The sequence below is a fragment of the Ceratotherium simum genome, chromosome 10 (assembly GCF_057802395.1).
Source record: "Ceratotherium simum simum isolate JZ-2026a chromosome 10, ASM5780239v1, whole genome shotgun sequence".
Lineage (NCBI taxonomy): Eukaryota > Metazoa > Chordata > Mammalia > Perissodactyla > Rhinocerotidae > Ceratotherium > Ceratotherium simum.
Window position 1 is genome coordinate 15,800,202 of NC_141909.1, and position 27,229 is coordinate 15,827,430.

Below are 27,229 nucleotides of genomic sequence, written 5' to 3' on the forward strand. Positions count from 1 at the left end.
TGCTTCTTTACACAGTACAGTTTATCTACGAACATGTGTTTTTATTTTAGAGCATTTGTAAGTTGAATAAGATAAAGAAGATGGAATATTTTTTTCCCTGTGGTTGTTTGTAAAAGTAAATCAATAAAATAAATTTTTTAAAGGGTATTTTAAAATACCGTAGGGTAAGCAGACTTGTTAAATTCGAATTCAGAATACTTTTGAAGGCAGATAAGAATTTCTTTTGGTAATTACTTTCAGAAGCAACCAAATGCTGCTTTTATAAGATTTTTGACTCATTGTCTTTAAAGTCCATGTGTCCTTGTGTCTTTGGAGGATTTATTAAAAAGATTAGTTTACTAAGTATAGTATCTGTCCATTATCCAATATGTCCCTGTCTAGTTTTAAACAGGTATCGCTAGAAGAATGTTTTTCTTTGCAGATTAAAGAGTTTACCAGTAAACCATTAAACAGTGTGAGTGAACCCAAAGGTAAGTGAACCAGGGTCCCAGTGCTGGAGGCAAGGCAGGCCTCCCTAACTGCAGACTAGACATCAGAAGAATGTGGGGCCCCAGAGGTTTACGGTGCTAAGATGGCCTTCCTCTGGTTCATTTGATTTGGGAGATCTGTTATCACAACCCAGAAAGTTGAAGAATTTTAAATACCTAAACTGTCACTGAATGGTCTCCTATGTTTTTTATCAGAATACTGTACCCACACAATACACGCTCAGTAATGATTTACCTCTGAACTGATACGTGATAAGGTGGCTGTGATTAAAAGCACAGGGTCTGGAGACAGACTGGGCTCAACTCCCATCTGGCACTTTGTAGTTTTGTGAGTCTCTGACTCAGTTTCCTCAGCTCTAAAGTTGGAATATTAATAGTAACTGCATCATAGGCTTGTTATAAGGATTACTTGAGAGAACGTGTGAAAAGTGCCCCTGTTAAACACTCATTAGTGTTAGCTATTGTTATTGATATTAAACTCTTAATTATTCTAAAGTACTATAGAGGCTTGCTGCGTTGTTCTCAATTGTGGTGGTTTGGGGTTAAAGATTTGTTGTAAGCATAATGGGGTATGCAAGACCTACTGACTGTAGCAAAGCCAGCCATTTCTGGATCACTCAAGAGCTAGTCTAGAAGGGAGACTGGGAGCCAGAAATGCAGAGTCTCACAATAAAGAAGAGAACTTGCGTTCTGCCAGGTCTTCTTCTGAGTGATCCCAGTCTTAGTTCCTGAACGTCTCAGGTTGTTAAGGAATCTTTGTCTACTTGAGAGACACCAACCATGGTAATGGGTATGTGAGCTGGGTTTCCTTCCTGTTTCTCGGGGCCACGGGAGATACACTGACTTATACACTCGTTTTCCTCTTGTTTTGAGATAAAGGTTTGGGAAGGGTCGTGGTTCCTTAGAACTTATCTTTGAATATTGAGAGTTCAGGTAGTGAGGAATACCGGTATAATTACTTAGCATAAATATTTGACTGAAAAGTAACTTTAGGAAAAAGTTAACTTTAAAAGGATTTGTGTTACACATCTTTATTGGGTGAGTTGCAATGTGTTGGCAAATTTCGTTTCTTGTTTTCTAGGGGGGAAAACGATTAGGATAAGTGTTGCCAAAATATAAGCCATAGCTTGTGATTTTTGTTATTAATTTATTTTTTTGTTATTTCAGGGAGTCCTTTAACCTGGCAAACTTTTGAATCTAAGCCAGCAGTCCCAGCTGTACCTAGTAAGTTTCTATAATAGGCTCAGTGTTCTAAAGATATTTCTAAAGTGCTAAACCAATAGGTCACTTCTACTTATTATTTGTAGAGACTTTTGTTTGAAAACCAATGTGTTTGGAGATTACATAGTCATCTTTTTGATTCCTGGCTTTTACCTACTTCTGAAACCCCAAATTGTAACTATCCATGTGATTTTATGGTGATTTTGGTTAGCCATCCCTATTATTTTGCAGTCTGCCTAATAAAGGGACAACTAAAAATTCTTTGGCATCACTCCAGTTTGTACTTTTGGCTTTCCCAAGGTAGTACACTGTATGACAATGTGACTGTGTCGTGGTGGCCACCACATTGGGCCTCTCTGAGATGCTCAGGGCTGCAGGCTTTGAGCTGATGTTCTGTCAGTCACTCAGTTGAGGTCAGCTCAGCTTGGCTATCTCCTGGAGCTGTCAAAATCAATTGTATTCCAAAAAGACTTAATCTGTACAGTTTAGAAATGGACAGATGTTTTCTTAATAATAGTTAAATACTTGAAATATTTTTATTTCCATTCAGGAAAGTGTAAGGGAGAGGAAGAGAACTGTAGAAGGAGGAAGTAAGGGAGCTGGTGATCATGGGCAAGAGAGGATGTGCGTGTGAACAGGGATCCGACTGCTGGGGGAGGGCCTGGACTGAGGCTGGGCACCAGCGACAACACCTTTCACATGGGCCCAGGACTGTGTACTGATGAAAGGACACTGATGAGCATGTTTGCGAATTTGGCACAATTGACTGGGAAATGCTAATGGTTTTAACTGCTCAGATGCTTCTTGAGGCCTCTTGATGTTGCCTGTGGAACTGAACAGGTTGAGAGGTGCTAAGGAGGGGAGGGGATTTTAAGTGCCAAGACTAGGGCTGAGGGGAGAGTAGAAGGTGGACTTAAATCTTATGAAATAAATTAAAAAAAAAACACATTTCAGAGAAAGATGGAAAAGTTAAAAGGCACTAAATTATTATTGTTTATACTTGACACATGATTGAAACAATATTGTGTTCCAATAAAATTTTATTTACAGAAACAGGTGGTAGGCTAGTATGTCCCATGGGCTGTAGTTTGCCAAACGTTGATCTAGATTATGCAAATTGCAAAGGGGTTTGAAGGCCATTATTTCCAGAATTGTTAGCAATTTACCCATAGTTAGGAGTTGAACGCTTTCACCAGTGGCCATTCTAAAGACAAAAAATGTATGCCTATGGAGGTAGCTGAGCGCTGTGGCCTGTGTTTTTTAGAGTAGGATTAGAATTAAAGATCTATCTTTAAACTAGGGAAAGAATCAGGAAACTAAAAGACAAATAAATAGTCCAGAGATGAACCTCAGATAAGAAGTGTCAAATATTGGAAGGGAGGCTGTGGAATCTAATTTTCTGAAGATATTTTGAAGTAGAGAGCATTTAGTCTTACTTGAATCAGGTATACTCTACAGCCTATGGCTGAATTAGTGCCTTCTCACAGTGTCTTCCAGCCCAGTGATTGGGGTATTTTTTTAATTGGTTTATTGTACATGAATATTTCTGGCAGTTTTATTTATAATAGCCAAAAAATGGAAACAACCCAAATGCCCATCAACTAATGAATAGATAAATAAAGTGTGGTCTATCCATTCAATGGAGTGTTATTTGGCCATAAAAGTACATGCTTAATGCTGCACATGCTACAATATGGATGAACCTTGAAAACATGATGCTGAGTAAAAGAAGCCAATTACGAAGGACCACATATTGTATAATTCCATTTATATGAAAGATCCAGAATAGGCAAATCCATAGAGAGAGAAAGTAGATCAATGGTTGCCTGGGGCTGGGGGGAGGGAGGAATGGGGCTAATGGGTACAGGTATTGTTGAAGGGATATATGTGATGAAAATGTTCTAAAATTGGTTGGTAGTTATGGTTGCACAAGACGGTGAATATAAAAACTACTGAATTGTATATTTTAAAACCGTGAATATATTTCAGTAAAGCTGTTATTAAAAAATTGGTTTACGTTGGTTGGTAATATCTTTGTCATTTGAAATATTGGTCCCTTATGGTGTGTATATATCTTGACTAATTTGAGAGTACTTGCTTATCCTCACGCTCAGATACTTGTGCTTTACTTACAGAACACTGAGCTTTTTCTTTTTGTGCTATTTCAGTGAACGCCCCAGCCCCACAGACTTTGGATGCCAAATCAAGTCTAACCATGGCACATGGTAAGTTTCAGCAAAGTCTCAGCGTTTTATGTGCAGTTTCCATCCTGAGTTAGATAACTTATTAACTGAAAGTGCTTCTGTGGGGGTAATTATGCATAACACAGTATATTTGAATAAATGCACAACAGTTAAAACTGCAATTTTCATGTGTAATATTATGGTAAACTAAACATACCTACCAAAGTCATTAGGTAAAAAATGTATATGTTGCTGGGCTCACAAGTAGAGATTTTAACTTTGGATAGTTCTTTGATTATTTATGATTTTGGGTGGAAAGTACTAGGTATTAGCTAAGAGGGTGACTTTGTACTAGATCAGCCATCCAGCACATGCCACAGGGCATATGTGATTGTTTTTATAACTTTCAATGTGGCAGCAAGTCACCTTTTTTAAACAAACAGTTTCAGTGATTGGGAAAATCTAGAAAAGACATGTGATAGAAACTAAAGGAAAAAAGTAGGAACCACTGGATGAAATCACTGCCAGGATTCAGTTGTCAGACCAGGCCACAGGGTGATCATTGTTATTAGCATGATCTGATAGGGCAAATCTTTGTAGCCATATTTTGTTTTTATACTGTTAAGGTGCTTATAGTTTTTGTAGGTTGTTATTTAATCCATTGTTTTCCTATGGTCTGCTGTATATTAAGTGAATTAAGATGGGAGGGGGACCATCATTTTCCTCTCTTGCCTACAAATGCTTCTGGAATCTAATAATTACTTCATTCCAGTTTTCTTTTTAGCCTTTTAATTAGACTTAAATCCATGGTCAGTCGACTCGGACTTTTTGTCTTCATAAATATTGTGGTCTATAGATCATGGCCTTTTGTAATTATCCTTTTTACTCACTGACTGACTCATGAAGCATTTATTGCCCCTTATTTTTTTCCTAAGATCATTTCAGGTGGATCAATTCCTTTGAGCATATGCTCACAATATGAAATGTATAAATTCTACACATATTGGATGTTATTATTTACAAGTGTTTAGAACATGCAGATTTTTTTCCTTTGGACCAGTAACAGAGATAAAATGTATGTTGGAGCTATGTAAATTTGCTTTAATATTGAATATACAAGAAAATTATTTCTGACAATTATTCTGTGTTCATGTTATTTATGTCAGATCTGAAATCTCTGTGTTGCCTCCCTTTTTAGTGCTGATTTTTATAAGGTGTCTCTGGTCACTTCTCTTGTACTTCAGCAGTGTGCTTTAGTTTCCTTTTTTTTTTTGTACTTTGTTATTCTTAGCCTTCTGTATGACATTACACGAGGTCCACATTTTCTTTCTTTTATATTTTTGGTGCCTGATAAAGGACTCATATGATATGTTTAGCAATCTGGGGTTAATTCAAGGGTCCTGGTAAATCTGCCAGTTCTAAAGCACTGTGTTCCATGTGGACCCTGCCCTGATTGGACCAGGGCTGCATGAATCAGCCAGCCCCCTTGCTGGCATCTGCTGGGATTGAAATGCTAGTTTTAAGTGCCAGCCAGACCTGGCATGGGGCCTGCAGCCCTTGGATTGGGATCAAAGTTGATTTGGGAGCATCTCAATGAGCAGGAGCAAGGGGGACGCTTGGCCAGGGCCCACTGACCTGCCCCAGCCATGGCAATGTGCCCTACTGTGGGGGGGGCAGGGGACGGTTATCATGTATTGCATAAAATTAATTAGCTTGATTACCTCTGTACCTTTCCTTTTGTTCCATCTCAAAGCTTGATGAGGTTCTTTACCATGAAAAATGCCATGATTACTAACCATCTTAGGTTGGGTTCCCTAGGAAACAGACTCTGGGGCGGAAATTTGCAGGTGGGAAGTTTATTGGGCAGTGTTCTCAGGCAATGCCTGTAAGAGAGGCAGGATTGGGTGGAAGGGATGTGGAATCCAAATGCATCTGCACAGGGAGGCCTCAGCAGATCTGACTGGGAGCTTTAGAGCTGGGATGGGCACTTTGGAATTTTCCTGGATTGAGGTGATCAGTTATTAGATGTGGGTTGCCCTGGGGCCAGGGAGGGAGTGTAGGCTCCTTTCACCTGAGACAAAGCAAAAGGTAGCAGGAAAGCACTAGATATGAATTAATGGTGCAGACGAATTATTTGGCTGAAAACAGAGTATGCAGAAGAGATGTGACAGAAATAAGGTTGGTTGAGACTGTTTATGGCCACCATTGAGTGCCGGCCTATATCTATTCCGGGCCATTCTTGTAGCAGTGTGTAGCTGCTGAGTGTTCTTGAGCCTGGGCTTGGCAGGATTGGAGAGCTGGGCTTCGAGAAGCTTAGCCTGACCAGAGTGTGTTCAAAGAATCAGAGCTGGGGAGACCAGTGGGGATGTTAGTGATAGTCTGTGTGAGATTCCTTACCTAGGAAAGAGGAAGGGGACACAACAGCCGTTCAGTGGAATTGGTGGAAAGGATGTGCAAGTGATTAGGTGTGAGGGCAAGAGAAGGGTCAGAACACGATCAGCTCAGATACTGGGTGGATGGCGGTGCCATTTAGAGAAGTCTGGGAGACAAACCCAGCGAGTGCCACTAGGGGGGGCATCGTGGCTTTGTGGCCAAGAGCCTGGACTTTGGAAGCAGACAGTCTGAATTTACAGTTGACTCATGAAACGTTAAGTTTCCTTGCCTGCCAAATGGGGAAAATAGTAATGGCTACCACAGTGGGCTGTGGTAAGGCTCAAATGAGGCAGGGCCTTTGGAGCAGGAGCCACTGAGCAAGCACTGGCTAAGGGTTAGTTTCTAGGATAGGCATGATGAAGTCCAACAAGTCAGCCAGTGGAAGAAAGGGCTGGGTAGAGATCTGGGAACTAGTCTTCTGGAGGTAATGGTAGGAGACTGACATAAGGATTTTTCTGAGGGCCGGCCCCGTGGCTTAGCGGTTAAGTGCGCGCACTCCGCTACTGGCGGCCTGGGTTCGGATCCCGGGCGCGCACCGACACACTACTTCTCCGGCCATGCTGAGGCCGCGTCCCACATACAGCAACTAGCAGGATGTGCAACTATGACATACAACTATCTACTGGGGCTTTGGGGAAAAAAAAAAGGAGGAGGATTGGCAATAGATGTTAGCTCAGAGCTGGTCTTCAGCAAAAAGAGGAGGATTAGCACGGATGTTAGCTCAGGGCTGATCTTCCTCACAAAAATAAATAAATAAATAAAAAAGGATTTTTTTGGAAGCCTCTAGCAAGTTCACAGGGGAAACTCAAGTCTCTGAGTGTTTTAGCTCTCACCCTGAGATCTGAGCCCAGAACAGGAACTAGGACAGTAGGAGGCTGGACCTGTGACTTATAAAGCATAAGAATGGCAGGCCCTTCCCCTCTCACTTGGGACATCAGCCTGCTTGTTTGGGGAGCTGGAGTCTAGTTGACCTCACTTCCTCAGCTTTTACTGTAGGAGCCCGGGTTCAGGGATCTGCTCCTGCCCCAGAACCCTGCCCTCTGCACCACAGCAGGAAACGTCAGAATTTTGAGTTTGTCCTGACTCAAGAGAAATAAGTCATGGGAGAATCCTGTAATATAATGACAAATATGCACAGGATGATTTTGTGAGATTTTAGAGAACTTTTCCTCATAACTTTATTTTTGTCATTTTCATGAAGTACAATAAAATATAAACCATGTGACTTTTAAAAGACTGAAATTAGCTATCCTCCTAAAGTCTCTATTTTTAGCAGTTCAAACTAGTAAAATAGTTTATTTGTATAACTTTATTGTTTGAATTTTTTATTGAAATATAATTGACATATAACATTATATTAGTTTTAGGTGTACAACATGGTGATTCGATATTTGTATATATTGCGAAATGATCACCACAATTGTCTAGTTAACATCCATCACCACACAGTTACAAATTTTTTTTTCTTTATTTGTATAACTTTAAAATCTTGATGCTGAATAACAAATTTGAAAGCACATTTTTGGTATTCAGCAGTTGTGGTACGTGGATGGAATTAAATGCTCCTTTGCGGGGCCATGTTCATGTTTCAAAATGAAAGTGGATTCCTATTTACTAATAGGCTGTGTTCCAAAAGTCTGTTTGAAAGTAGTTTAAAATGCATTGCTCCCATACAGTCAGTGTTAGGTATGTTGAGTAGGTTGCTGAACAAGCTATAAAAGCCTATTTATATACTCAAATATAATATATATATTTATCTATATATACATATATGTGTGTGTGTATTTGTATATGCCTAAAAATAGAGTACCAGAAATACCTTTTTATAAATTGAAAGCCAGACCTTCAAAGTAGGAGGTATTGAATCTGAGACAAAATGTGCAAAGCACTTAGATCTATGCCTGGCAGCCTGGTGGAGGAGTTGTTGGCCGTTATGACCCTCACCAATGGCCCACTCTGGGTTCTGGTGGTAGAATGAAATGACCCCTGCCTTGTGGGTACAGTTGGAGAGCTCTCTGAGGAGGCGCCCTATGTCAGTCTCCAAGATGAAGATAAATGAACCAGGCACCTCCTAAACCAGACTTCTGGTTGCATTTCATTCCATGTCTAATGCCTGACTGCCATGGTTAGAGCTTTAGCCAAAACCTGACCTTTCCCACGAAGGAACTTGCCCTCTGTTGATGGGGTGGGGTTTGGCTTTATCCATGCTGCCTGTGGGTTTCCTTGTGCCTGCATAGTAACGTGTGCCTGGGAAGTCATCCAGAGGCCTCATCTCCCCTGGCCGCTGTTCTGGAGTGGGACTGGGAAAAGCTCATCTTCCTCTGTCATCTTTCCACAGCCTTGCCCTGGTGGCTCTCTGGGAGCAGAACTAGGTCTTGAATCTCGGTTTAGGGACATGGAGGTGTATAAGAATGGCTCTTAGTCCTGCGGCTGACTCTAGGGCCACCTGTCTGCTCTCTCGCCATCCTGGCCCCACCCCCTGAAGACCCTGGGCCTAATGAGAAGTAGGAATCCCAGGGCCCTGGGAACTTTTTATGTTTTTATTTTGGGGAATTGAAATATTTTCAGTAATTTTCTATTTAGCCACCTGATCAAAATATTTTATAAGGTAAGTATTTTTAGGGAGAAGTGAAGATCTTTTGCAGTTGTGTCCTTGTGCCTTAAAAGAATCGTATCAGGGGCCGGCCCCGTGGCTTATCGGTTAAGTGCCCGCGCTCCGCTGCTGGCGGCCCAGGTTTGGATCCTGGGCGCACACTGATGCACTGCTTGTCGGGCCATGCTGAGGCCGCGTCCCACATATAGCAGCTACAAGGATGTGCAACTATGACGTACAACTATCTACTGGGGCTTTGGGGTAGAAAAAGGGTGGGGGGAAGAATCGTATCAGGCACTAGGTTGATGAGTGAGAAACTTTAATTATTTAAAAATATAATTTCCTGAGAGTGGAATTAGTGGAAAATACATAAAAAGCAAAGATACCATGAAAAAGTGACCAGCTTTAACTGACTGCCTCAATATTTTTTCCCTGGTAAATTCTTGCTATCTTAGGCATGATTAAAATACTGTGGAACTATATCTTTCAAAATTATTTGCAAGGAAACTAATTTTACTTTGCTGTTGTCCTGTTTGTACTATTCTTCTTTTTTCTTCATTAATAGAACAGGCATTCTCATCGCACATACTGGAACCAATAGAAGAACTTTCAGAGGAAGAAAAAGGTAACAAAGGGCTTGATCAGGGTTTGTACCTGCAGAGAGTATATTTAGATGCTAAAACCTTGAAAATCCAATCCAATGATTTTTATCATACTGTATCAAAATTAGGGAGGTTTAGGTTTGGATTACATTTTCAGTCTATATGTAGTATTCTGCCATCTTATTCCCCTAATATGCTATATTTTCCCCTGCTTTTACTGTATTCTTATAGCATTTGAATAAGAAATTTCCTGTGTCCAGGAACTTGAAAAAATTTAAGTCTTTATGTCAATGCAGATATTTTCTGATCAGAAGACAAGTTGACACATGTCTGTTGTGCCGGATGATACAAAAATATTTGTATCACAGTTGCTATTTCTCACACCTTGAATCTGTGAAATGAATGGGTGAAGTGCCCATTTCGAAAATTATTGTTGATAGCAAGGAAAGCATAATATTTAAGCTCTGAATGTGGAATATTTATTTGTAGAATAATATCTTTATGATGGAACTTGGGAGCTGTTATAGTTTTGGGAAGATAATTAAAATTATTACTGCTTACTCATTTTATTTAGCAGTTTAAAAAATTATTTTCTATCAGTTAATTTTGGAAGTTTATGAAAATATTTTTACATTGTTAAGAATATTTTCTAATGCTAGACTTGCAGATCCTAAAACAATTATATTCGAATTGGTTTATTTATCATAATTTTCTCCTTAGTAATAATAATGCTTTACCATATATCCATTCTTTAGGAGAAAGCAAATTGTTAATATTTATATGGGGTCTGGTTTTGTCTTTTTTATTAGGAAGAGAAGTAAAATTATATATTCCAATATGTAAATTCTTAATATTTGTTATAACTTCTTCTGTGTTCTCTAGACTTTTTTCTAATTTTTTTTTTTAATAATTTTATTTATTTATTTTTTCCCCCAAAGCCCCAGTAGATAGTTGCATGTCACAGTTGCACATCCTTCTAGCTGCTGTATGTGGGACGCGGCCTCAGCATGGCTGGAGAAGCGGTGCATCAGTGCGCGCCCGGGATCCGAACCCGGTCCGCCAGCAGCAGAGCGCGCGCACTTAACCGCTAAGCCACAGGGCCGGCCCCTCTAATTTTTTTTTTAACAAGGCTACAGATTGAAAAGTGACTATATCAGGCATATCCATAATATCTACATGATGTGTATTTTCGTTTTACTTTCAAGTAACATGCTTTCTCTCTGCTACATATCATTTACTGATGTCTCGAATACAAAATATCTTATTGTCTGAAGAATCTATGAAATGTGTCAGGAGGTTCATTAGAAAGGGTCCAGAATTTTGAAACTGGAGCCTCAGGTCATATAGTTCACACTCGTTTAAAAAATGAATCCGGGCCAGCCCCGGTGGCCTAGTGGTTCAGGTCGGCACACTCTGCTTCAGTGGTCCCGTGTTCGGTTCCCGGACATGGACAATATACCACTCCTCAGTGGCCGTACTGTGGTGGCAGCTCACATACAAAGTAGAGGAAGATTGGCAACAAATGTTAGCTCAGGGTGAATCTTCCTCAGCAAAAAAAAAGAGAGAGAGAGTCAGCTAGGTTCCAAGAGGAATCCTGATTTGTCCACCATCACCATTTTGGTTCCTGGTTCCAAGTCCCACTGCATATTCTGCCTGTGTTTTAGAGTTCTTCTACCCAGACAATGTAAAGTGTGAGTTTGGGGTCGTTGACAGAAAACACCATCATTGGTTGTTGCCACATTTGGGGCACTAGACTGGGAAAGAAAATAATCTTAGACGCAGCTCTAGTGGGAGATAGCATAGTGCTGAGGACAACCGAAAATGCCCGAGTCCAAGTGCACTGTTACAGAAACCAGTGACCGCATCCTTCTAGTGCCTCCATGGAGCCAGCATGCTAGCAGCAGATTAATTGCCATCAATAAATTCCTCAGCTTATGCTAACATTTTGCAGATAATGTCTGTACAACTAAATTTTGGCAGTGTTTTGCAGAACACTGTGGCTGTTACCAAGAAGTAACTCATACGTGACTATTTCTACATCCTTACCTTTTGATGGTTGTGTAGAGGCATACTTGATCTTGCTGTTCTATAGGATGTTAGAATGTGAGGGCCAGGAGACTTCTTAGAGGCCATTTTACTTTTCAGAAACTTGAAACACAGAAGCTTGCTCCAGGTGGTTGAGTTTAATTAGTGACAGGGCTGGAACCAAAGTCCAGGTTTTCTTCTTTTCCATAGTTTAATGCAAAGAACAAAGTGATGGAGAAAGGCAAGGTGGTCCAGGACTAGCTGGGTGGCCTTTGGGGAAGTCTGTTTACCTCTCTGGTTTTAGTGTCCTTGTGTGAAAAATGAGATTGGTTACTAGATGGTAAAGTTTCTTCCAACTCACAAATTGTTTGGTTTTTGCTGTTTGCTTTGTGCTACAATTATTTGCTTGCCATACATGGTGTGTATGTCTAATATAACTGATCACGTGTGGGCTGTGGTGCTTTGGCGATCTGTTTGGGTGTGCTTTAAAATTTTTAATTAGGGGAAATGCTGATCTCTAGAAAGTTTTGTTGATCTTGGTGAGCATATTTATGCTTTAACTAAATTCTTCAGCTGTGGTTGGCTTTCAAGTGATTAATTCCACCTTCACATAAAAACTTTATTTTTTTTCCTGTCCACTCTGTATTCTTTCTCTTGTTTCCGTTGGCCAGCCCCAGCCTTGTAAGAGTCCTTCCTACCAGCCTTGTAAGAGTCCTTCCTACCAAGTGTGTCTAATTATTTATAAATGGCTTTCCAAAGCAAGCACCAACATAAAAAGTGGATTTGAGGACAGAGGGAAATGTTCAATTTGCACTCATTTGGGGAAACTCAGTCATCAAAATGAACTTGTCATCAGCATTGAGGGTGAACCTGGACCAACCAACAAATGAATTCAGTGATTGCTATCAGAGACCTTACAGCTCTTCTAACTGTGGCCAAGCCATTCTCGGCACCACTTGACTGCTTCATGTGGCCCCACGTCCCGGAGCGGACAGGGCCCGGAGCGTCTCTTCACACTATGCTTCTGTGTAGTTCCTTTTATATCCCAGATACTGGCCAAAAAATTATCTTTGCAAAATTGGGGCACAAGGTATGTCTATTTCGATGGTAGCACCATGACTTCCGGGCTCTCTCTTGGTACCTCTTTTTATTTTTAGCCCTAGATAGTTGCAGACTTGATGGCCAACTAGTAGCCAAAGCCAACAACACAGGCATGGCTGCAGCTAAGCCCTGTAGATTTTGATGGATTGTCAGTTCCTAGGACAGAAGTGCTTTTTTTAGGTAGTTTCAGAAAACTGGAAAATACTGGTGGGAAAACAGCAGCATGAATGCTGAGAATATAAAATTTAACATTACTTTCAACTTTTATTCATATATAATCATATAAAATTTCATAATTTCAATTTAGCAAGCTGCAGTAACAGAGTATAGAAAAGCATCAACATGCAGGATTTTTCCTCCTATTTAATGTCAAATAGTAATATGACTAATTTTGCTTTCAGCAAAACCATTTATTAATTAACAGAAATATTCTTTACTCCTGGAATTAAACTAGCGTTTAGAACACATCTTAACCAAAAGGCATTTTGTTCAAGATCTTCTGCAAATCTGAGGTCCTTGGGTACCTAGAAATCCCATCTGCTGAGGTGGATGAGGCCGTGGAAGATTGGAATATCTGTGGGAGCCCGCCTGCAGCCCCAGACTTAGGCGATGGCATTTGGTGCCACCCTTGTTGAGTGGAAGGCTTCTGTTCAGAGAATAGACTCCAAAATGATAGTACTGTCATTGCCTTCCTCCAAATCTGCCCTTGGACATTCACCAAGGGTCTGAACTGCCCGGCATTGGATCTCTTTCATCAAGCCCTCAATTTCCTTTGACGTAAGGACTCAGTTCTTCAAGGTTATGTGATTACGCCCCCTTCCCCCAACTCTCTTGAACTGGACATTTTTTAGTTGGGGAATAAAAGAGGAATAGGGAAGGAAAAGTTAGGAGCATCTGGCCTGTTGTTTTTTCTTTGTTTTTAATTATAGGTTGTTTTAAAAAATATATACTTTTCCTAAGACGTTTGTTAATTTCTCTTTCATTTTGGTACATATTTTGAGAGGGATAATAATTTTCACATTTTGAAATTTCATATGAACTTAACTTCTGCTAAATTTATTATATAAAAAGTTAATTATTTAAAATAAATAGGGGGGGCCGCCCCATTGCTTAGCGGTTAAGTGCGCTGGCTCCGCTGCTGGCGGCCTGGGTTCGGATCCCGGACGTGCACCGACGCACTGCTTCTCCGGCTACGCTGAGGTGGTGTCCCACATACAGCAACTAGAAGGATGTGCAACTATGACATACGAGTATCTACTGGGGCTTTGGGGAAAAAAAGGAGGAGAATTGGCAATAGATGTAGCTCAGAGCCGGTCTTCCTCAGCAAAAAGAGGAGGATTGGCGTGGATGTTAGCTCAGGGCTGATCTTCCTCACAAAAAATAAATAAATAAATAAATAAAATAAAATAAAATAAATAGGACTTTTTCTTCATTCCATGATACCTAAATTATAAGTGAATTTAAGAGAGATGAATTCTTCAAGAAGTAGTAAAATAATTTTAGGATAAAACATTGAACTGCTAAATAATTTGTTTTTTCCACTGTGTGCCTCTGTAGAGATATTTTTCTTACATTATTTGTCTAGCTATAATTCAGTTAAGTGGTCAAGAAAAAATCTTTAAAGACACTGAAGTTTTGAAGTAGACTTAAGATAGCTTTCAGAGTTATGATACTTAAACATTATATATTGTGCTGAATGACTAAAATATCCAAAAACTTAAAAATATTACAAATGCTTGCTTGCTTTTTAAAAATTGTGTTTTCCCATTTTCTGCTTAGAGATTTAATGTATTTCTTTAATTTTTTTAACACATTTTTGAAACTGTATTTCAGGAAGGGAAAATGAACAGAAATTAAACAACAACAAGATACATTTAAGGAAAGCTTTGAAGAATAACCCCTCCCTCACTAAGGAAGTAAGAACAGTCTTGGAGCAGAGTTTGGTGGAGAAACTGGAAACCTTGGGGATTAATGCAGTAAGTTCATTCATTTTGGGAATATTTGCTGGTTCTGTTTTATTTTGTTTTCTAAATAAGAAAAGATCAGAGAAGAGAAGAAGGCATGTCAGTTTTGTCCACATTTGCAGACCAGAAGCTAATGCGACATGATTTATCCAGCACTTAGAAGGCATTCACTGTGTACCTAACCCCTTTCTAAGAGCTTTGCAAATATTAACTCATTTAAACATAGAAACAAATCTCTGTGGTAACGGACAATATTAGCTCTATTTTACAGAGGGGTTAAGTAACTTGCTTCAGGTCACATGGCTAGTAATGAAGGAGCAGGGTTTGTATCTAGGCAGTTGCATTGCTGCTTACGTTCTGATAGGAACTCCAAATTATTGCCGATTACAAAATCACACTTAAGCAATACTTGTTAAATGAATGGATGAACGAATTGCATTTCATGTTGTTGCCAGATTGAATAATTCCAGTACATCATGTTGTATATACTCTTTGCTTTTTATATTTTTTATTGACATACATAAAATAAACAAATCTTAAGTGAATAACTTGAATTTATATACCTATGTGTTTGTGTCTGCATATGCATGTGTGCATGTATATATATATGGGTATAAAAAGTATGTGCATATATATGCATGCATGTGTGCACAGGTGCATGCACATGTACATCTGTGCATTTTGTACATGCATGTGTATGTTTATGTGTATGTATGTGTGTAGTGTGTTTGTGTATACATGGATTTGTATGTACGTGTGTGTGTGTATGATCTGTAACTACCAACCAGATCAAGAGATTGATTATCTCCAGGACCCTAGAAGACTCTCTTTTGCCTTTCCTTAGTCAATATCAGCCCCTACTCCCCAACCAGAGTTAAAAGCTATTCTGACTTAGTTTTGCTTATTCCTGAACCTCATATGAACAGAATCATACATCATGTAGTATTTTGTATCTGATTTATTTTGCTTATGATTTTGTCTGTAAGATTCATACCTATTGTTTTGTTTAGCAGTAGTTTGTGGTGTAGAATTCTATTGTCTGAGTATACTACATTTTCTCCATTCTCCTGTTGCTAGACATTTGGATTTCCAGCTCTCTTTGGCTATTACATTTTTGTACATGTCTTTTGGTGGGCATAGGCATTCCTTTCTCTTGGGTATATATCTAGGAATGAAGTTGCTGAGTCTGAGACTATACATGTTTAGTTGTAATGGGTATAGCCAGATTGTTTTCCAAAGTGTTTGTACTAATTTACACTATCCCTGTCAGTGTGTGTGAGTTCCAGTTGCTCTACATCTTTCACCGACTTTTAGTCTTGTTGGTACATAGACTTTTCTTAGTTGGGTTTGACCACCGTTAGGGCAGTGGAAATAAACATATTTATGGAATGTCAGTAGTTCCTACATGAATTATTTCTTTCTTTTTTTTTTTTTTGTGAGGAAGATCAGCCCTGAGGTAACATCAGATGCCAATCCTCCTCTTTTTTTGCTGAGGAAGATTGGCCCTGGGCTAACATCCATGCCCACCTTCCTCTACTTTCTATGGGACGCCGCCACAGCATAGTTTGACAAGCGGTGTGTCAGTGCGCGCCCGGGATCCGAAGCTGCAAACCCTGGACTGCTGAAACAGAGCGTGCGCACTTAACTGCTGTGCCACCGGGCCAGCCCCCATGAATTATTTCTTGAAACTGTAGTTTTCATGTTGGTTGTTTGAATATGGTTTTCAGGTTGTATATTGTATTTGGGGCATTTCCTTTTATCCTAGGATTATAAAAACATTCTATGTTTTTTCCTAATGCACAGATAGGTTTTTTTTGGGGGGGGGGCTTTAACAATTAACTTTAGAAACGATGAGTTGGAGATCTAACCTTATTTCCAATTGAATCAGTTATCCCAATATCGTTTGTTGAATAATCCATCCTTTCCCCATTTATTTGAAATGGCACTTTTATCATATGGGAAATTCCTATATACATTCGGATTTGTTTTTGGACTTTCAACTGTTTTATCCTGCTTTACCTTTTCAATTGTATCGCTTTATCAACACCACACTGATTTAATTGCAGTAGCTTTGTCCTGTATTTTAATATCTGCTATAGGCCATGTCTTCTTCATTAGTCTTCTTATTTCAAAAATTTCTTGGCCATTCTTCCATATTTTGTTTTCCAATGAGCTTTAGAAACAGCTTCTGCAGTCCCAGAATAACCCCTATGGGGATTCTGATTGGAATGGCCTTGAATTTTGTATATTAATTAGGAAGGACTGACATTTGTACAGAATTAGGTTTTTCTATCCAGCTACAGAGTGTAGGAAGACAGGCATTGAGTAACTGCTCACACAGACAGATGGTAGATCCATGATGATAGCTTGTAGGATGTGAAATGAAGAGTAAAGGGGATTGAATAACTGAGGTCAGAGAAAACTTCTTCTTGTAGGTGGTACTTGATCTGATGACGGAGATTTCTGTCCTGGACAACTGGGTGGGTGGTGAAGCCACGTCCTGGGACAGGGAACACTGAGGGAAGGGTGGAGGAAGTGTGTGTGACACTGCTATTGAATAAATGAATAAATAGCCCTTTTACTAGTTTTCTTTTGTCTAAATTCCCATCAAATCCAGATGAATTTTCTCATATTACTCTTTAATTATGCTATTTTCATAATTGAAACTTCTGATGACTTTCTCTTACCTGTAAAATAACCTTAAAGCTTTTCATTTCGGCCTTCAGTCTCCTTTTCTTCAGTCTCTTTTCTCCTTTGTAGCATTAACCACTGGACTGTTTCTGCCCCAACTGATTCTGCCTTTCCCACAAGGTGCCCTCACCCATCCCTACCCATGTGGAATACTCCTGTGTTTCTACTTGTTTGACTCCACCCATCCTTCAGGGCACAGTCCAGCCTCTCCCTTAAGCCTCCAGTAGCCTCTCTCCATGGAACTTCTCTAGCCCTTGGGGACTCATTCAGCTCTTATCACACACCTTGCATTATTGGTCAGTCAGTCACAAACAGTCATACACGTGCCTTCTGTGCACTTGGTCCTGGCACTCACGGCCTTGTACTACTGACCAGTCATATACAATCATACATATTCCTTATGTGTCTCATTGCACTGTGAGCTCCTTTTAGGGTCAGGACAGTGTTATATGTTGGGGGGGGTCCCCCACCTTACACGCAGCAGTAATGATAAACGGTTGGCACCGTTAATGCTGACAAAAGTCCATGAAATGAAAAACATCCCAGGATAATTGATTAATATTTTATTCCTTCAGGATGTACGCGGTATTCCAAGTGATCACTTGAATAGAGTGCTAAGAACCGTGGAATCAGCAAGACATGAGCGAGAAAGACAAATACCTAACATTCAGCAAATTCGAGAATTCATTGAACATCAGGTCAGCTGTAAAATTGAGGAGAGAACATTACTGTCTTCAGGTAAGCCTGTTACCGACTGCCATCTCATTTCTGCAGATGGGAGCAAAATCAAACAACCTTTTCATAACTTTAAATGATTCACAAACTTTGGCACTTAATTGGCGACTCTGTTACAGTTTGAACTGTTAAATGTTGGGTCTTGGATTTCGTTTTTACATTGAAAAACCTCTCTAGTATGGACTTGACCCTGGAGAGGGGCTTGCTCATTTCAATGCCAGTGTAGACAGTATGGTAGTATTTTCTTCTGTTTTTCATGCAATGGAGACTTATGAATGACGCTACTATTCCAGATAAGTACGGTGCTTCTCAAGCGGAGACCCTTTCAACTGGAGAAATACCCAAGGCGGTACAAGTTCCTCCCAGAAGCAGACAATTGATTAGACAAAGACCTGTTTTTAGTGATAGGACATCTGTTCCAAAGTGAGTATTTTCAACCCTAAAATTTTTTATTAATGTTCATCTTAGTCAGCTCAGGCTGCCATAACAAAATACCATAGACTGGGTGGCTTAAACAACAGAGATTTACTTCTCACACTTCTGGAGGCTGGAAATCCGAGATCAGGGTGGCGGTGTAGTCAGGTCTGGTGAGGGTTCTCTTCCTGGGCTTGCAAACAGCCACCTTCTCGCTGTGTCCTCACTTGGCAGGGAGAGAGAGAGCTCTGGACTCTCTTCCTCTTCTTATAAGGACACTAATCTCCTCATCCCCCCCACCCCCCAACCTCATCTAAACTAATTACCTCTGAAAAGCCCCATCTCCAGATACCATCACATTGGGGGTTAGGGCTTCAACACATGAATTTTTAGAGAAAACCAAACATTCAGCCCATAACAATGTTTGACCCAACAGAGTCACACTTGCAATTCCTACCTATCTCTTGTTGGTACCAGGAGACTCTTGTTGTTGCTCTCCCTCTTTAATATATGTTAAAAGCAAAATTCACCAATTCTGTAGAAATTTATGTTAAATTACACTATTCACTCATGCTGTTTAGAAGTGTTTTTCTGTTGTTTTTAGAGTTAAGAAAAATATCATAGACGATCATTTTCCCAGAAAGTCAACTATTACGTGAGTACTTGGGATGGGAGGAGATAATTTAAAAAATTCTTTTCACTGAACATTCCTTTCATTGTAAATTAGTATGCTCATGTGGTTAACTAAAGCCATGATTATTACATGTCATTTGTGATTCCTTGGTGATGTTATTTGTGACGTGTCTTTGTTTCTTTATCAGATATTACGTAAGTCAATAGCACTTATCACATTGTGGCCTCCATTAAGAAGTGCGACCACCCTGGGTCATTTCCATTATCCCCCTCGGTGTCCAGTAATTTTCAATAAGCAAGATAAATTAAATGAATGATGTTGACTTTTAATGGCTGGATCCATGATAGTGTAGTCAGATGATATTTTAGTGTTCTAGCTCCTTGTGGAATTGATAATGGCCCTAGACCATTATCTCTTTTAGGCTCTCTTAGGATACTAAGAATCCTACCCCAGTCACTCATTAACTGTGTACCACTGATTTCAGTTGCTTACCTGTTTTAAGCTTCAGTTTTCTTACCTGTAATATGGGATGATGATGCCTTTTGCACAGGATAGTTCTACAAATTAAATGAGAATATATGAAAAGGGCTTGGCCTCAGTGCTTGGCACTTGTGGGTACACAATAAATTGTAGGTATATTATTGTTATTAATTATGAATAAAACTAATTTTATCATAATTGAATTTCATCATTATTGACTTATTCTGGACATATTGATGCTATAAATATCTCTTCATTGAGGAATTGTGTATATTTATAGTCGAGACAATATTATGCAATATAAATAATGATTTACCCTTCAAAAGCACTTTTCATATACATAATCTCATGGGAAAAGCCTATTTCATGAGATCTAGTATAACTGAACATTGTCTGGAATTTAAGTGCTCAAGGAATATTTTTTAAATGAATGAAGATTGCTCTCGACTTCTATTTCACTTTAAAATGAGGTGATAATTCATGTGATAATACAAACGAAATTGTCTATGTAACAGCACTTGGGAAGGTGCACTGTAAAGGTAAGTTATAAGTAATGACACTATTTTAAAAGGTGGAGTAGTTTTATTGCAGAAAATATTTTTTTCCCACTGAGAAATATTTTTCTTAGGTATATAAAAACCAAGAATATTAAGAATATACAAGTTTGGATTTAGAGGAGAAATGTCATAACTTCAGTCCCTTTTGGTGAATATGCCGTGTGGTTGGCAGGTCTGGATTTGAAATGACTCTTCAGCCTTTTGCATAAGTCCTGGGCCTCGCCGCCGTCTTGTCCTGTGGCCACACAGGCATTTGTTTGTTATGGTGGGAGTTACCTGAGAGAGTTCCCACTACTTTAAGATGCATATCTTTTGTGAATCCTGAAACACGAAAACAGCACCCCTGTTTGGGTTTTGATTTGTTTAGGACTCCTCCCTTTAGTTCAGAGGAAGAGTTGGATGATGACGACCTCATCCAGGCATACATATCCGCAGACTTACTTGCTGTGCAGTCCTCTAAAAACAACAAGAGTAGCTTTGGAAAGAACACCATCAGAAGTGACACGGACTGGACTGAGGGAAGTGACATTGAGGATTCCGATATTTCTCCCAAGCCCACAGGTGAGCTGTCATCATTGAAAATCCTTTTGGAAGTTTTGTTTAGGTCAGTGGCTCTCAACTGGGGGCACCAAGCACTGGGAGCCTGAGCTGGGAAAGTGCTGGAGGAAAGGATAGGGCTAATCCAAAAGCTACTGCTGCCTGAGGAAAATGGACAGGGCTTAGCGACTAATTGATATGCAAGTGGCAGGAGAGGAAGGAGTGGGGATGCCCAGGTGTATTAGTTTCCTAGGGCTGCTGTAACGAAGTACCACACACTGGGTGACTTCAACACAAGAAACTTATTATCTCATGGTTCCCGGGGCTGGGAGACCAAATTCAAGGGTGGCAAGGTTGGTTCTTTCTGGAGGCGGTAGGGAAGGATCTGTTCTATGCCTGTCCTTGACTTGTAGATAGCCATCTTCTTCCTACATTTCATCACATTGACTTCCCTCCATGCACGTCTCTGTGTCCAAATTTACTGTTTTTGTAAGGACACTGGTCATATTGGATTAGGGTCACCCTAATGAGCTCACTTTAACTTCATTACCCCTTTAAAGGCCCTATCTCCAAACAAGGTCACATTCTGAGGTATTGGGGGTGAGGACTTCAACATATGAGTTTGAAGGGACACAGCTCAACACATAACATTGGGTGACTCTAAGAATGGCTGTTCTCATACACTCTGCTGCTTTTTGGAGATGAGGCAATTCTAGAGGAACATAAGGTCCAAGTCTGACTGCTGCTAAGTTGCTGAAGAGAAGTGGACTGAAGGGTCATTTTTTCTAAAAGAAATGCTGTGTAATGAAATTTTTTGAATTATATATTTTAAACATGTCAGATATAATTAATTATATTGTATATACCATATATTTATATAATTATGTAAAATATAATTAATTCATTTAAAAATAATTAAATAATAATTGCTTTTGAAAATACCCATATGACTATTCCTTTCATGCAGGTTACCTCACTGAAATTAAAGTTTCTGACCACATACTTGAATAAGACCATCCTTTGATTTAAAATGAAAATTTTATTGCTTCTAGTCTAGAAGATTATGATTTTTTTAAAGGAATTATAAGTGTTTGATGTGACTTTTTTCAACCCCCAAAAACATCAATTGATTTCATTTTAATAAAACATAATTATTTGCTAAGCTTAGACTCTTTTAAAGTTGCTTATAAGGTTATTTTGGAACTGAAGATAGATATAATTTAAAAAATTTTTACCTCACTATTTTCTATTGGTCATATAGGAACTTCCATTAAAACATTAACTGAAAAAGTTGAAAAGACGGTTTCAAATCACAGAAATGTGAATAAGCCAGTTGGTGGGATTAATGTTGCTGAGGCGTTCATCAAAAAAGAATTAAAAGAAGAACTAAAGGTGAAATCACTTTTACTTGCTAATATACACAGAGAAATTCATCTTTTAATGAATACATTTTAATAATTGTATTTTTCATAGTGAAATATAAAACAAATTAATTATTTAGTAGAGGTCGAGATTTTTACCTTATCTTGTTTTCAGTATTGCGTTCCTTTCCATTCCATAGGGAATCAAAGATATTGGAACAGTAACTGGTTATAATACATCACATGCTTGTCAAGCTTTACAGGTTTTCAGAATCCTGTCATGTATACGATTTGATGCTTATGGATATTGATGGTTTATACACAGAAACTTGTGACTGGCTAGAATCTGGGGCCTCCAGATCCGAGTCCAGGGACTTTTCTGCTCCCGTGGCGTGACCTGGAAGTACAATAGGGGCTTTTCAGGTTTTAGCCCCACTTGGGAGCCAGAGTCGGTGGAGAAGTGCTTCAGAGATACGTGAACCGAGCTGTCGGCAGAGCCCGAGGTCCTCTGCCTGATTAGAGGAGAGGCCCAGGCACATTCTGAGCGGTTCCAACACCCAGGACACCAACAGTGTTTCTGCGGATGGAGATCTTCCGTAGTATTTCTGTGCACAACTTGTCTGTATTGACGGGGTCTTCCAGTGGTAGTCACTCTTCTCTTAATTTTTCACTTAAATTAGATTTAATTCTTCTGTTCATCTATGGAATTCAGAACATAATAAAACTACTTTTATTAGTGCTGTTTGTGTTACACAGGCCAAAAGTGACAAAAAGTCGTTTCATTCAAGGGAGAGCTAATGTGTCTTCCTTAGAAAGGACGCGGTAGAAATGTGTGCTCCTTTTGGTCACGGGCCGTTTCTGCGGGCCTTCGTGTGATGTCTCCTACAGTTAAATGTCATGTTATCACAGAGGTAAAAGCCCCAGAGCCAGCCTAGCTCCTTCTTGGGGAGCACCCTGACTTGACTTCTACAACGTCTAGAAAATTCTGGAATTTTCTAAATTCATGATTGGTACAGTAGGAAACGTACATTTCCAAGCAAGAAGCAGAAAAGAGGTGGTTCCCTCTGCTTTCAAAGCATAGATTTCCAATCCCGTTTCATTGCTCTCCAGAAATGACCAGATGGGGGATCCTGTGAGGTTCCCAACTTTTCTCATCTTTCAGTGTCAGCGGCTCAGTCTAGCCCACAAAACGATTGAGGGGCTCTAATGTGCCATTTCTTTAAGAAATATTCATTATTCTCCATGTGTTTCTTTTAGTGCGCAGATGTGGATGATGACGACTGGGACATATCATCCTTAGAGGAAGAAAAATCTTTAGGGAAGAAGACTGGGAAAGAACAGAAAGAACATCCACCTGTGAAGAATGAATCAAATTGTACTCAAGTGCCAAGTGCCTGGGGGGCACCTAATCCCAAAGGGCCAAAGGGAGAAGGTTCGATATTCTAGTGTCCAGTACAACTCAGTCCATTTTCCAATTATTTGTATTTCAGCTTCATAAATATTTCATTAAACTATGTTAATATGTCACCAGACAAAAACACTCTGTTGGCATAACAAAGATCTTGATGCTTTCTTGATGTTACTTGAATAAGGACTGAATGTGTACAACTTACTGATTTGTATATATTTACTAATTATTTTTATTTAATCCTTAGTCTTTAAATTTTTTTACATTATTTTTGAAAATGCCCATACAGATATTCTCTTCATGCAGGTGCCCCCTAGAAATTAAAATTTCTACTCATACACCTGAATGAGGCCATTTTTCAGGCAGTCTTTCCATATTAATCTGTTTACATATTAAATATTAAATATTTTTCTTTATTTTCTTTGAAAGAAGATTTCTCTTGTAGCATGGTAGCTGTGGGATGAATGGCAAATGAAACCATTAGTTGAAATTGTTCCTAGATAAGCCCTAGAGTCCAGATATGTGCAGTAACTTAACTCTCAATACATTTCATTTTTAAAATTAGAAAATGTAATTTATATTTTTTATCAAAGTAATTCTTGCACATGGTGGAAGTCAAGTCTTGCAGAAGGGCCCCTTGATGCCACCTCTTTCCACCAGCAGTGCCTCCCATTGATTCTGAGTTAGAGCCTCTGATGGGTACCTGCGTCTCTGAGTAAAGGGCTGAGACCTCTATTTCTAGACTCATCAACTTGAAACATTAACCATTGACATCCTGCTAAGACAGATGAGGATTTGGCTCCTTTTCTCTACTCACTCCACCTCTCATGCCCTCTCTTCAGTATTTTTGTACCCCTATTTGTAATTTTAAATCAATATATGTCAACTCTCCATTTGCTTTTTGCATTTTCAGCAGTCTCTCTCGCCACCCCTGGCTGCCTCTGCCCTTCACCTTTTCTCTCCACCAAAGTGTGAGCTGTGCCTTTACTCACACGTTGTCAAATCAGAATATTTACCTTCTGTTTTGTCACCGTCATGAAGTTATCTGTGCTGTGTCTCAAGATCAATTCTAATAGTTGAAAAACCAAAAGACCATGTTTACCTTATAGTGACTCTGTAAGTGCACAGGGTTGAGCAGATGCCCTGAGTACATTTCCTTTCTCTTCTCCCAATGCCATGGCCCCATGCCCCTCAAAGAAAACATGTCTAGAGTCAAACTCAAGTAAAATTCTCTGCACTGTGCTATTTCAGTGGCTTAAGGTACTTTTTAACTAACTTCATATTTAAGCTCATCGACCCTAGAAAATCTGTTTTTACCATTTAATCCCTACGTGGCTTGTTGATTTTATTCTCCTTTCTTTACCACCTAGTCACTCAGAGTCAATAACAACAACAAAACAAGTTGAGCACTGTCAACATCCAGGCCCTGTGCCGAACGCAGGGAAGGAGAGATGCCAGGCGGGAGCTTCCACACGAGGGTCCTGTGAGGGTATCCTAGACATGGGGCCATTTCCTGGCCGGATTGTACTGCAGCCTCCTACGCAGCTTGTGGGGGCTGGGGGTGAGGATTGGTGAATAGATTCAGACACTGAGTGATGTTACAGTATGAAGTGATGGACCGTTACATGCTGGACAATGTGCTGGTTTAATCGCTGGGCCTCCTCTTCCTCCGTCTCTCCCTCCACAGGACTTCAAGATGAATCGAGCACAGTGAAAAGCAGCTTAGTAACTGTGACGGACTGGAGTGACTCTTCAGATGTGTAACTGGAATCGCACGTGTCAGAAGATCCTTCCAGAGGCCAACAGTATTTCACAATCGCAGTATTTCCGTAGTCTTCCTACAGGATTCTAACATTCCTGCCTTACAGTATTTCCCACAGTAACAAGGAAGCTGATGTGGAGAACAAGGGTCTCTTTCAGGGCACCTGATACAGTATTGAAAAACAAATTGTCAACAGTATTTTGAAGCCTATAAAGGTGTTTAAGACTTCTGCTGCTTAAAAATAACATGTCATTGACATCATAAAAAGCTTCTTCTTTAGAATGGTACTCTAGTGTTTATTTTTTTTTTACTAACTTTTAAGTGAATTTTTTTAAACTTATAGCAAGTTTTGGTTTGAATTAAAACTTTTTTTGGTATCTTTTTTATGTACATTGTCACATTGGAAGTGTTTTCTTATAAAATTCTGTTAGTATCCTTAAAACTGAATTAGTGGAATCAGTGAAATCTTAAGAGTAATTTGCTTATTTTTCATATAGAAGTAAGTTTAGAAGTATAAAAATATAGCTAGGCCCATGTTAAATACATTTTCCAGAAGTACCTTGACCATATGTGCAGCTTTGAGGCATTGTAAGCATGTTGTTATTAAACAATTATTTTAGAACTTTAAATACTATTTCTGCAGCATAATCTTTACCTTGGATATTTTATGAATACAATATAGCTATTTTAAATGTCAATTAATTTATCAGAATATGAAAAGGTTGAGTTATTACTGAATTCACATGTGTATGTAGATTTTTTCACTGTTTTTAAATGCTCAACCCATATTATGAAATACCTCAAAACTAATTTCGTTCTATTCTTAACAGTGACATTGTCAACAGTCAAAAAGTTCATATAAACTGGTTTTTGCATTTTTTTATATTTTGTGGTACTATCTGTACTGTTTCCAAAAAAAGTAACATTTTAACTAAATGGTTTGTTAGGTTTTAGATCTCTCTTCATTTTGTCAATCTTTCAAGTAAAGCCCTCCATTACATCATTGTGACTGTGGCTGAGTTATTAGAGGTAATTTCTGAGTTAAACTTACTTATGAGGGGATTTAAGCTTGCCTGGGTACTTATGTCTTATAACATGCTGATCGAAAAGTTAGAACAATTATTTTATCTGTTTCTGTCCCAGCAGAGTCCTTTTTACTTGTGGTCCACTCTCAGCTTTTAAAAACTTCCCAGAGGGGGAATTTTATGCAAATGTACTCACTTTATCTGTAAGTTTCTAAAAGCTTTAGTAAACTCCGAATCAAATTTTCATATGGTAAGACAGAGATAACCTAAAAAACACTCCATGCCTAAGAAGGCACACGGGCCACTGTCTTCATTCAGTCACTTATTCAACAGATCTTTATTGAGCTACTGGGATTTATTTTGTTTTTTTTTTAACATGCATTATTAGTGCATTTAATTAGAACAACTTTGAGGCGTAGTTATTGTTATACTCCTCATCCTAAAGATGTGAGAAACTGAGAGTTAAATAACTTGCCAAAAGCCATACAACTAGAAAGTGACCAGAGCAGGCTTTCAGCCAGGTCTCAGTTCCTAAGTTCTGTGTCTGCCACATATTTGGTCCTGAACAGAAAGGGTTAAGGAAACAGGATGAACTTCTGCTAAGTAAACCCAATATTTAAATTAAGCTGGTATGTCTGTGTCGTAAATGCCAATCCTCTAACTCCTCTGTTTAGTCCTCTGTTCAGTCCTATCCTTTTGTCCTACCAGATTTGGTTTGTTCATTTTTCTCTGGACCATCACCTTATGTTTCTCCTCACTGATGCAGAGTTTATGTTTCTGGCCACTGACAGAGCTTTTCTGTATTCTCACCCCTTACTCTCCCTAAATTCTTCAGGAGCTAGAATAGTTCAGTACATCTAAACATTACCTTCACCAGCGCAGCTCTGAAATAAAAAATTTGTTTTAAACACACACTCACAAAATCCTGCCCCCACACTGGCCTGTAGCACCTAACCTTCCCTTATGGCTTTCAGTCCATTTGTATCCCTGGAAAAGATAGTTCCAATATTGTCAT

General features: G+C 39.2%; 1 protein-coding gene across 7 annotated transcripts in view; it reads left to right on the forward strand.

The window, feature by feature from the left end:
* The window catches only part of DZIP1 (DAZ interacting zinc finger protein 1), a 58,877-nt gene extending 32,685 nt beyond the window's left edge, over positions 1-26,192 (forward strand). For 4 of the 7 annotated variants that reach the window (XM_087435914.1, XM_087435916.1, XM_014781822.2 and 1 more), the window contains 12 exons: positions 422-470; positions 1,656-1,712; positions 3,878-3,934; positions 9,484-9,543; positions 14,480-14,622; positions 17,877-18,039; positions 18,330-18,459; positions 19,055-19,105; positions 20,489-20,682; positions 21,920-22,050; positions 23,277-23,451; positions 25,115-26,192. In XM_087435914.1, coding sequence (XP_087292040.1) covers positions 422-470; positions 1,656-1,712; positions 3,878-3,934; positions 9,484-9,543; positions 14,480-14,622; positions 17,877-18,039; positions 18,330-18,459; positions 19,055-19,105; positions 20,489-20,682; positions 21,920-22,050; positions 23,277-23,451; positions 25,115-25,191 — 1,287 coding nt within the window. In that variant the 3' untranslated portion in view covers positions 25,192-26,192. The other 3 variants (XM_087435917.1, XM_014781824.2, XM_014781825.2) reach the window with 3 other exon arrangements.
* Positions 26,193-27,229: the final 1,037 nt, after the last annotated feature.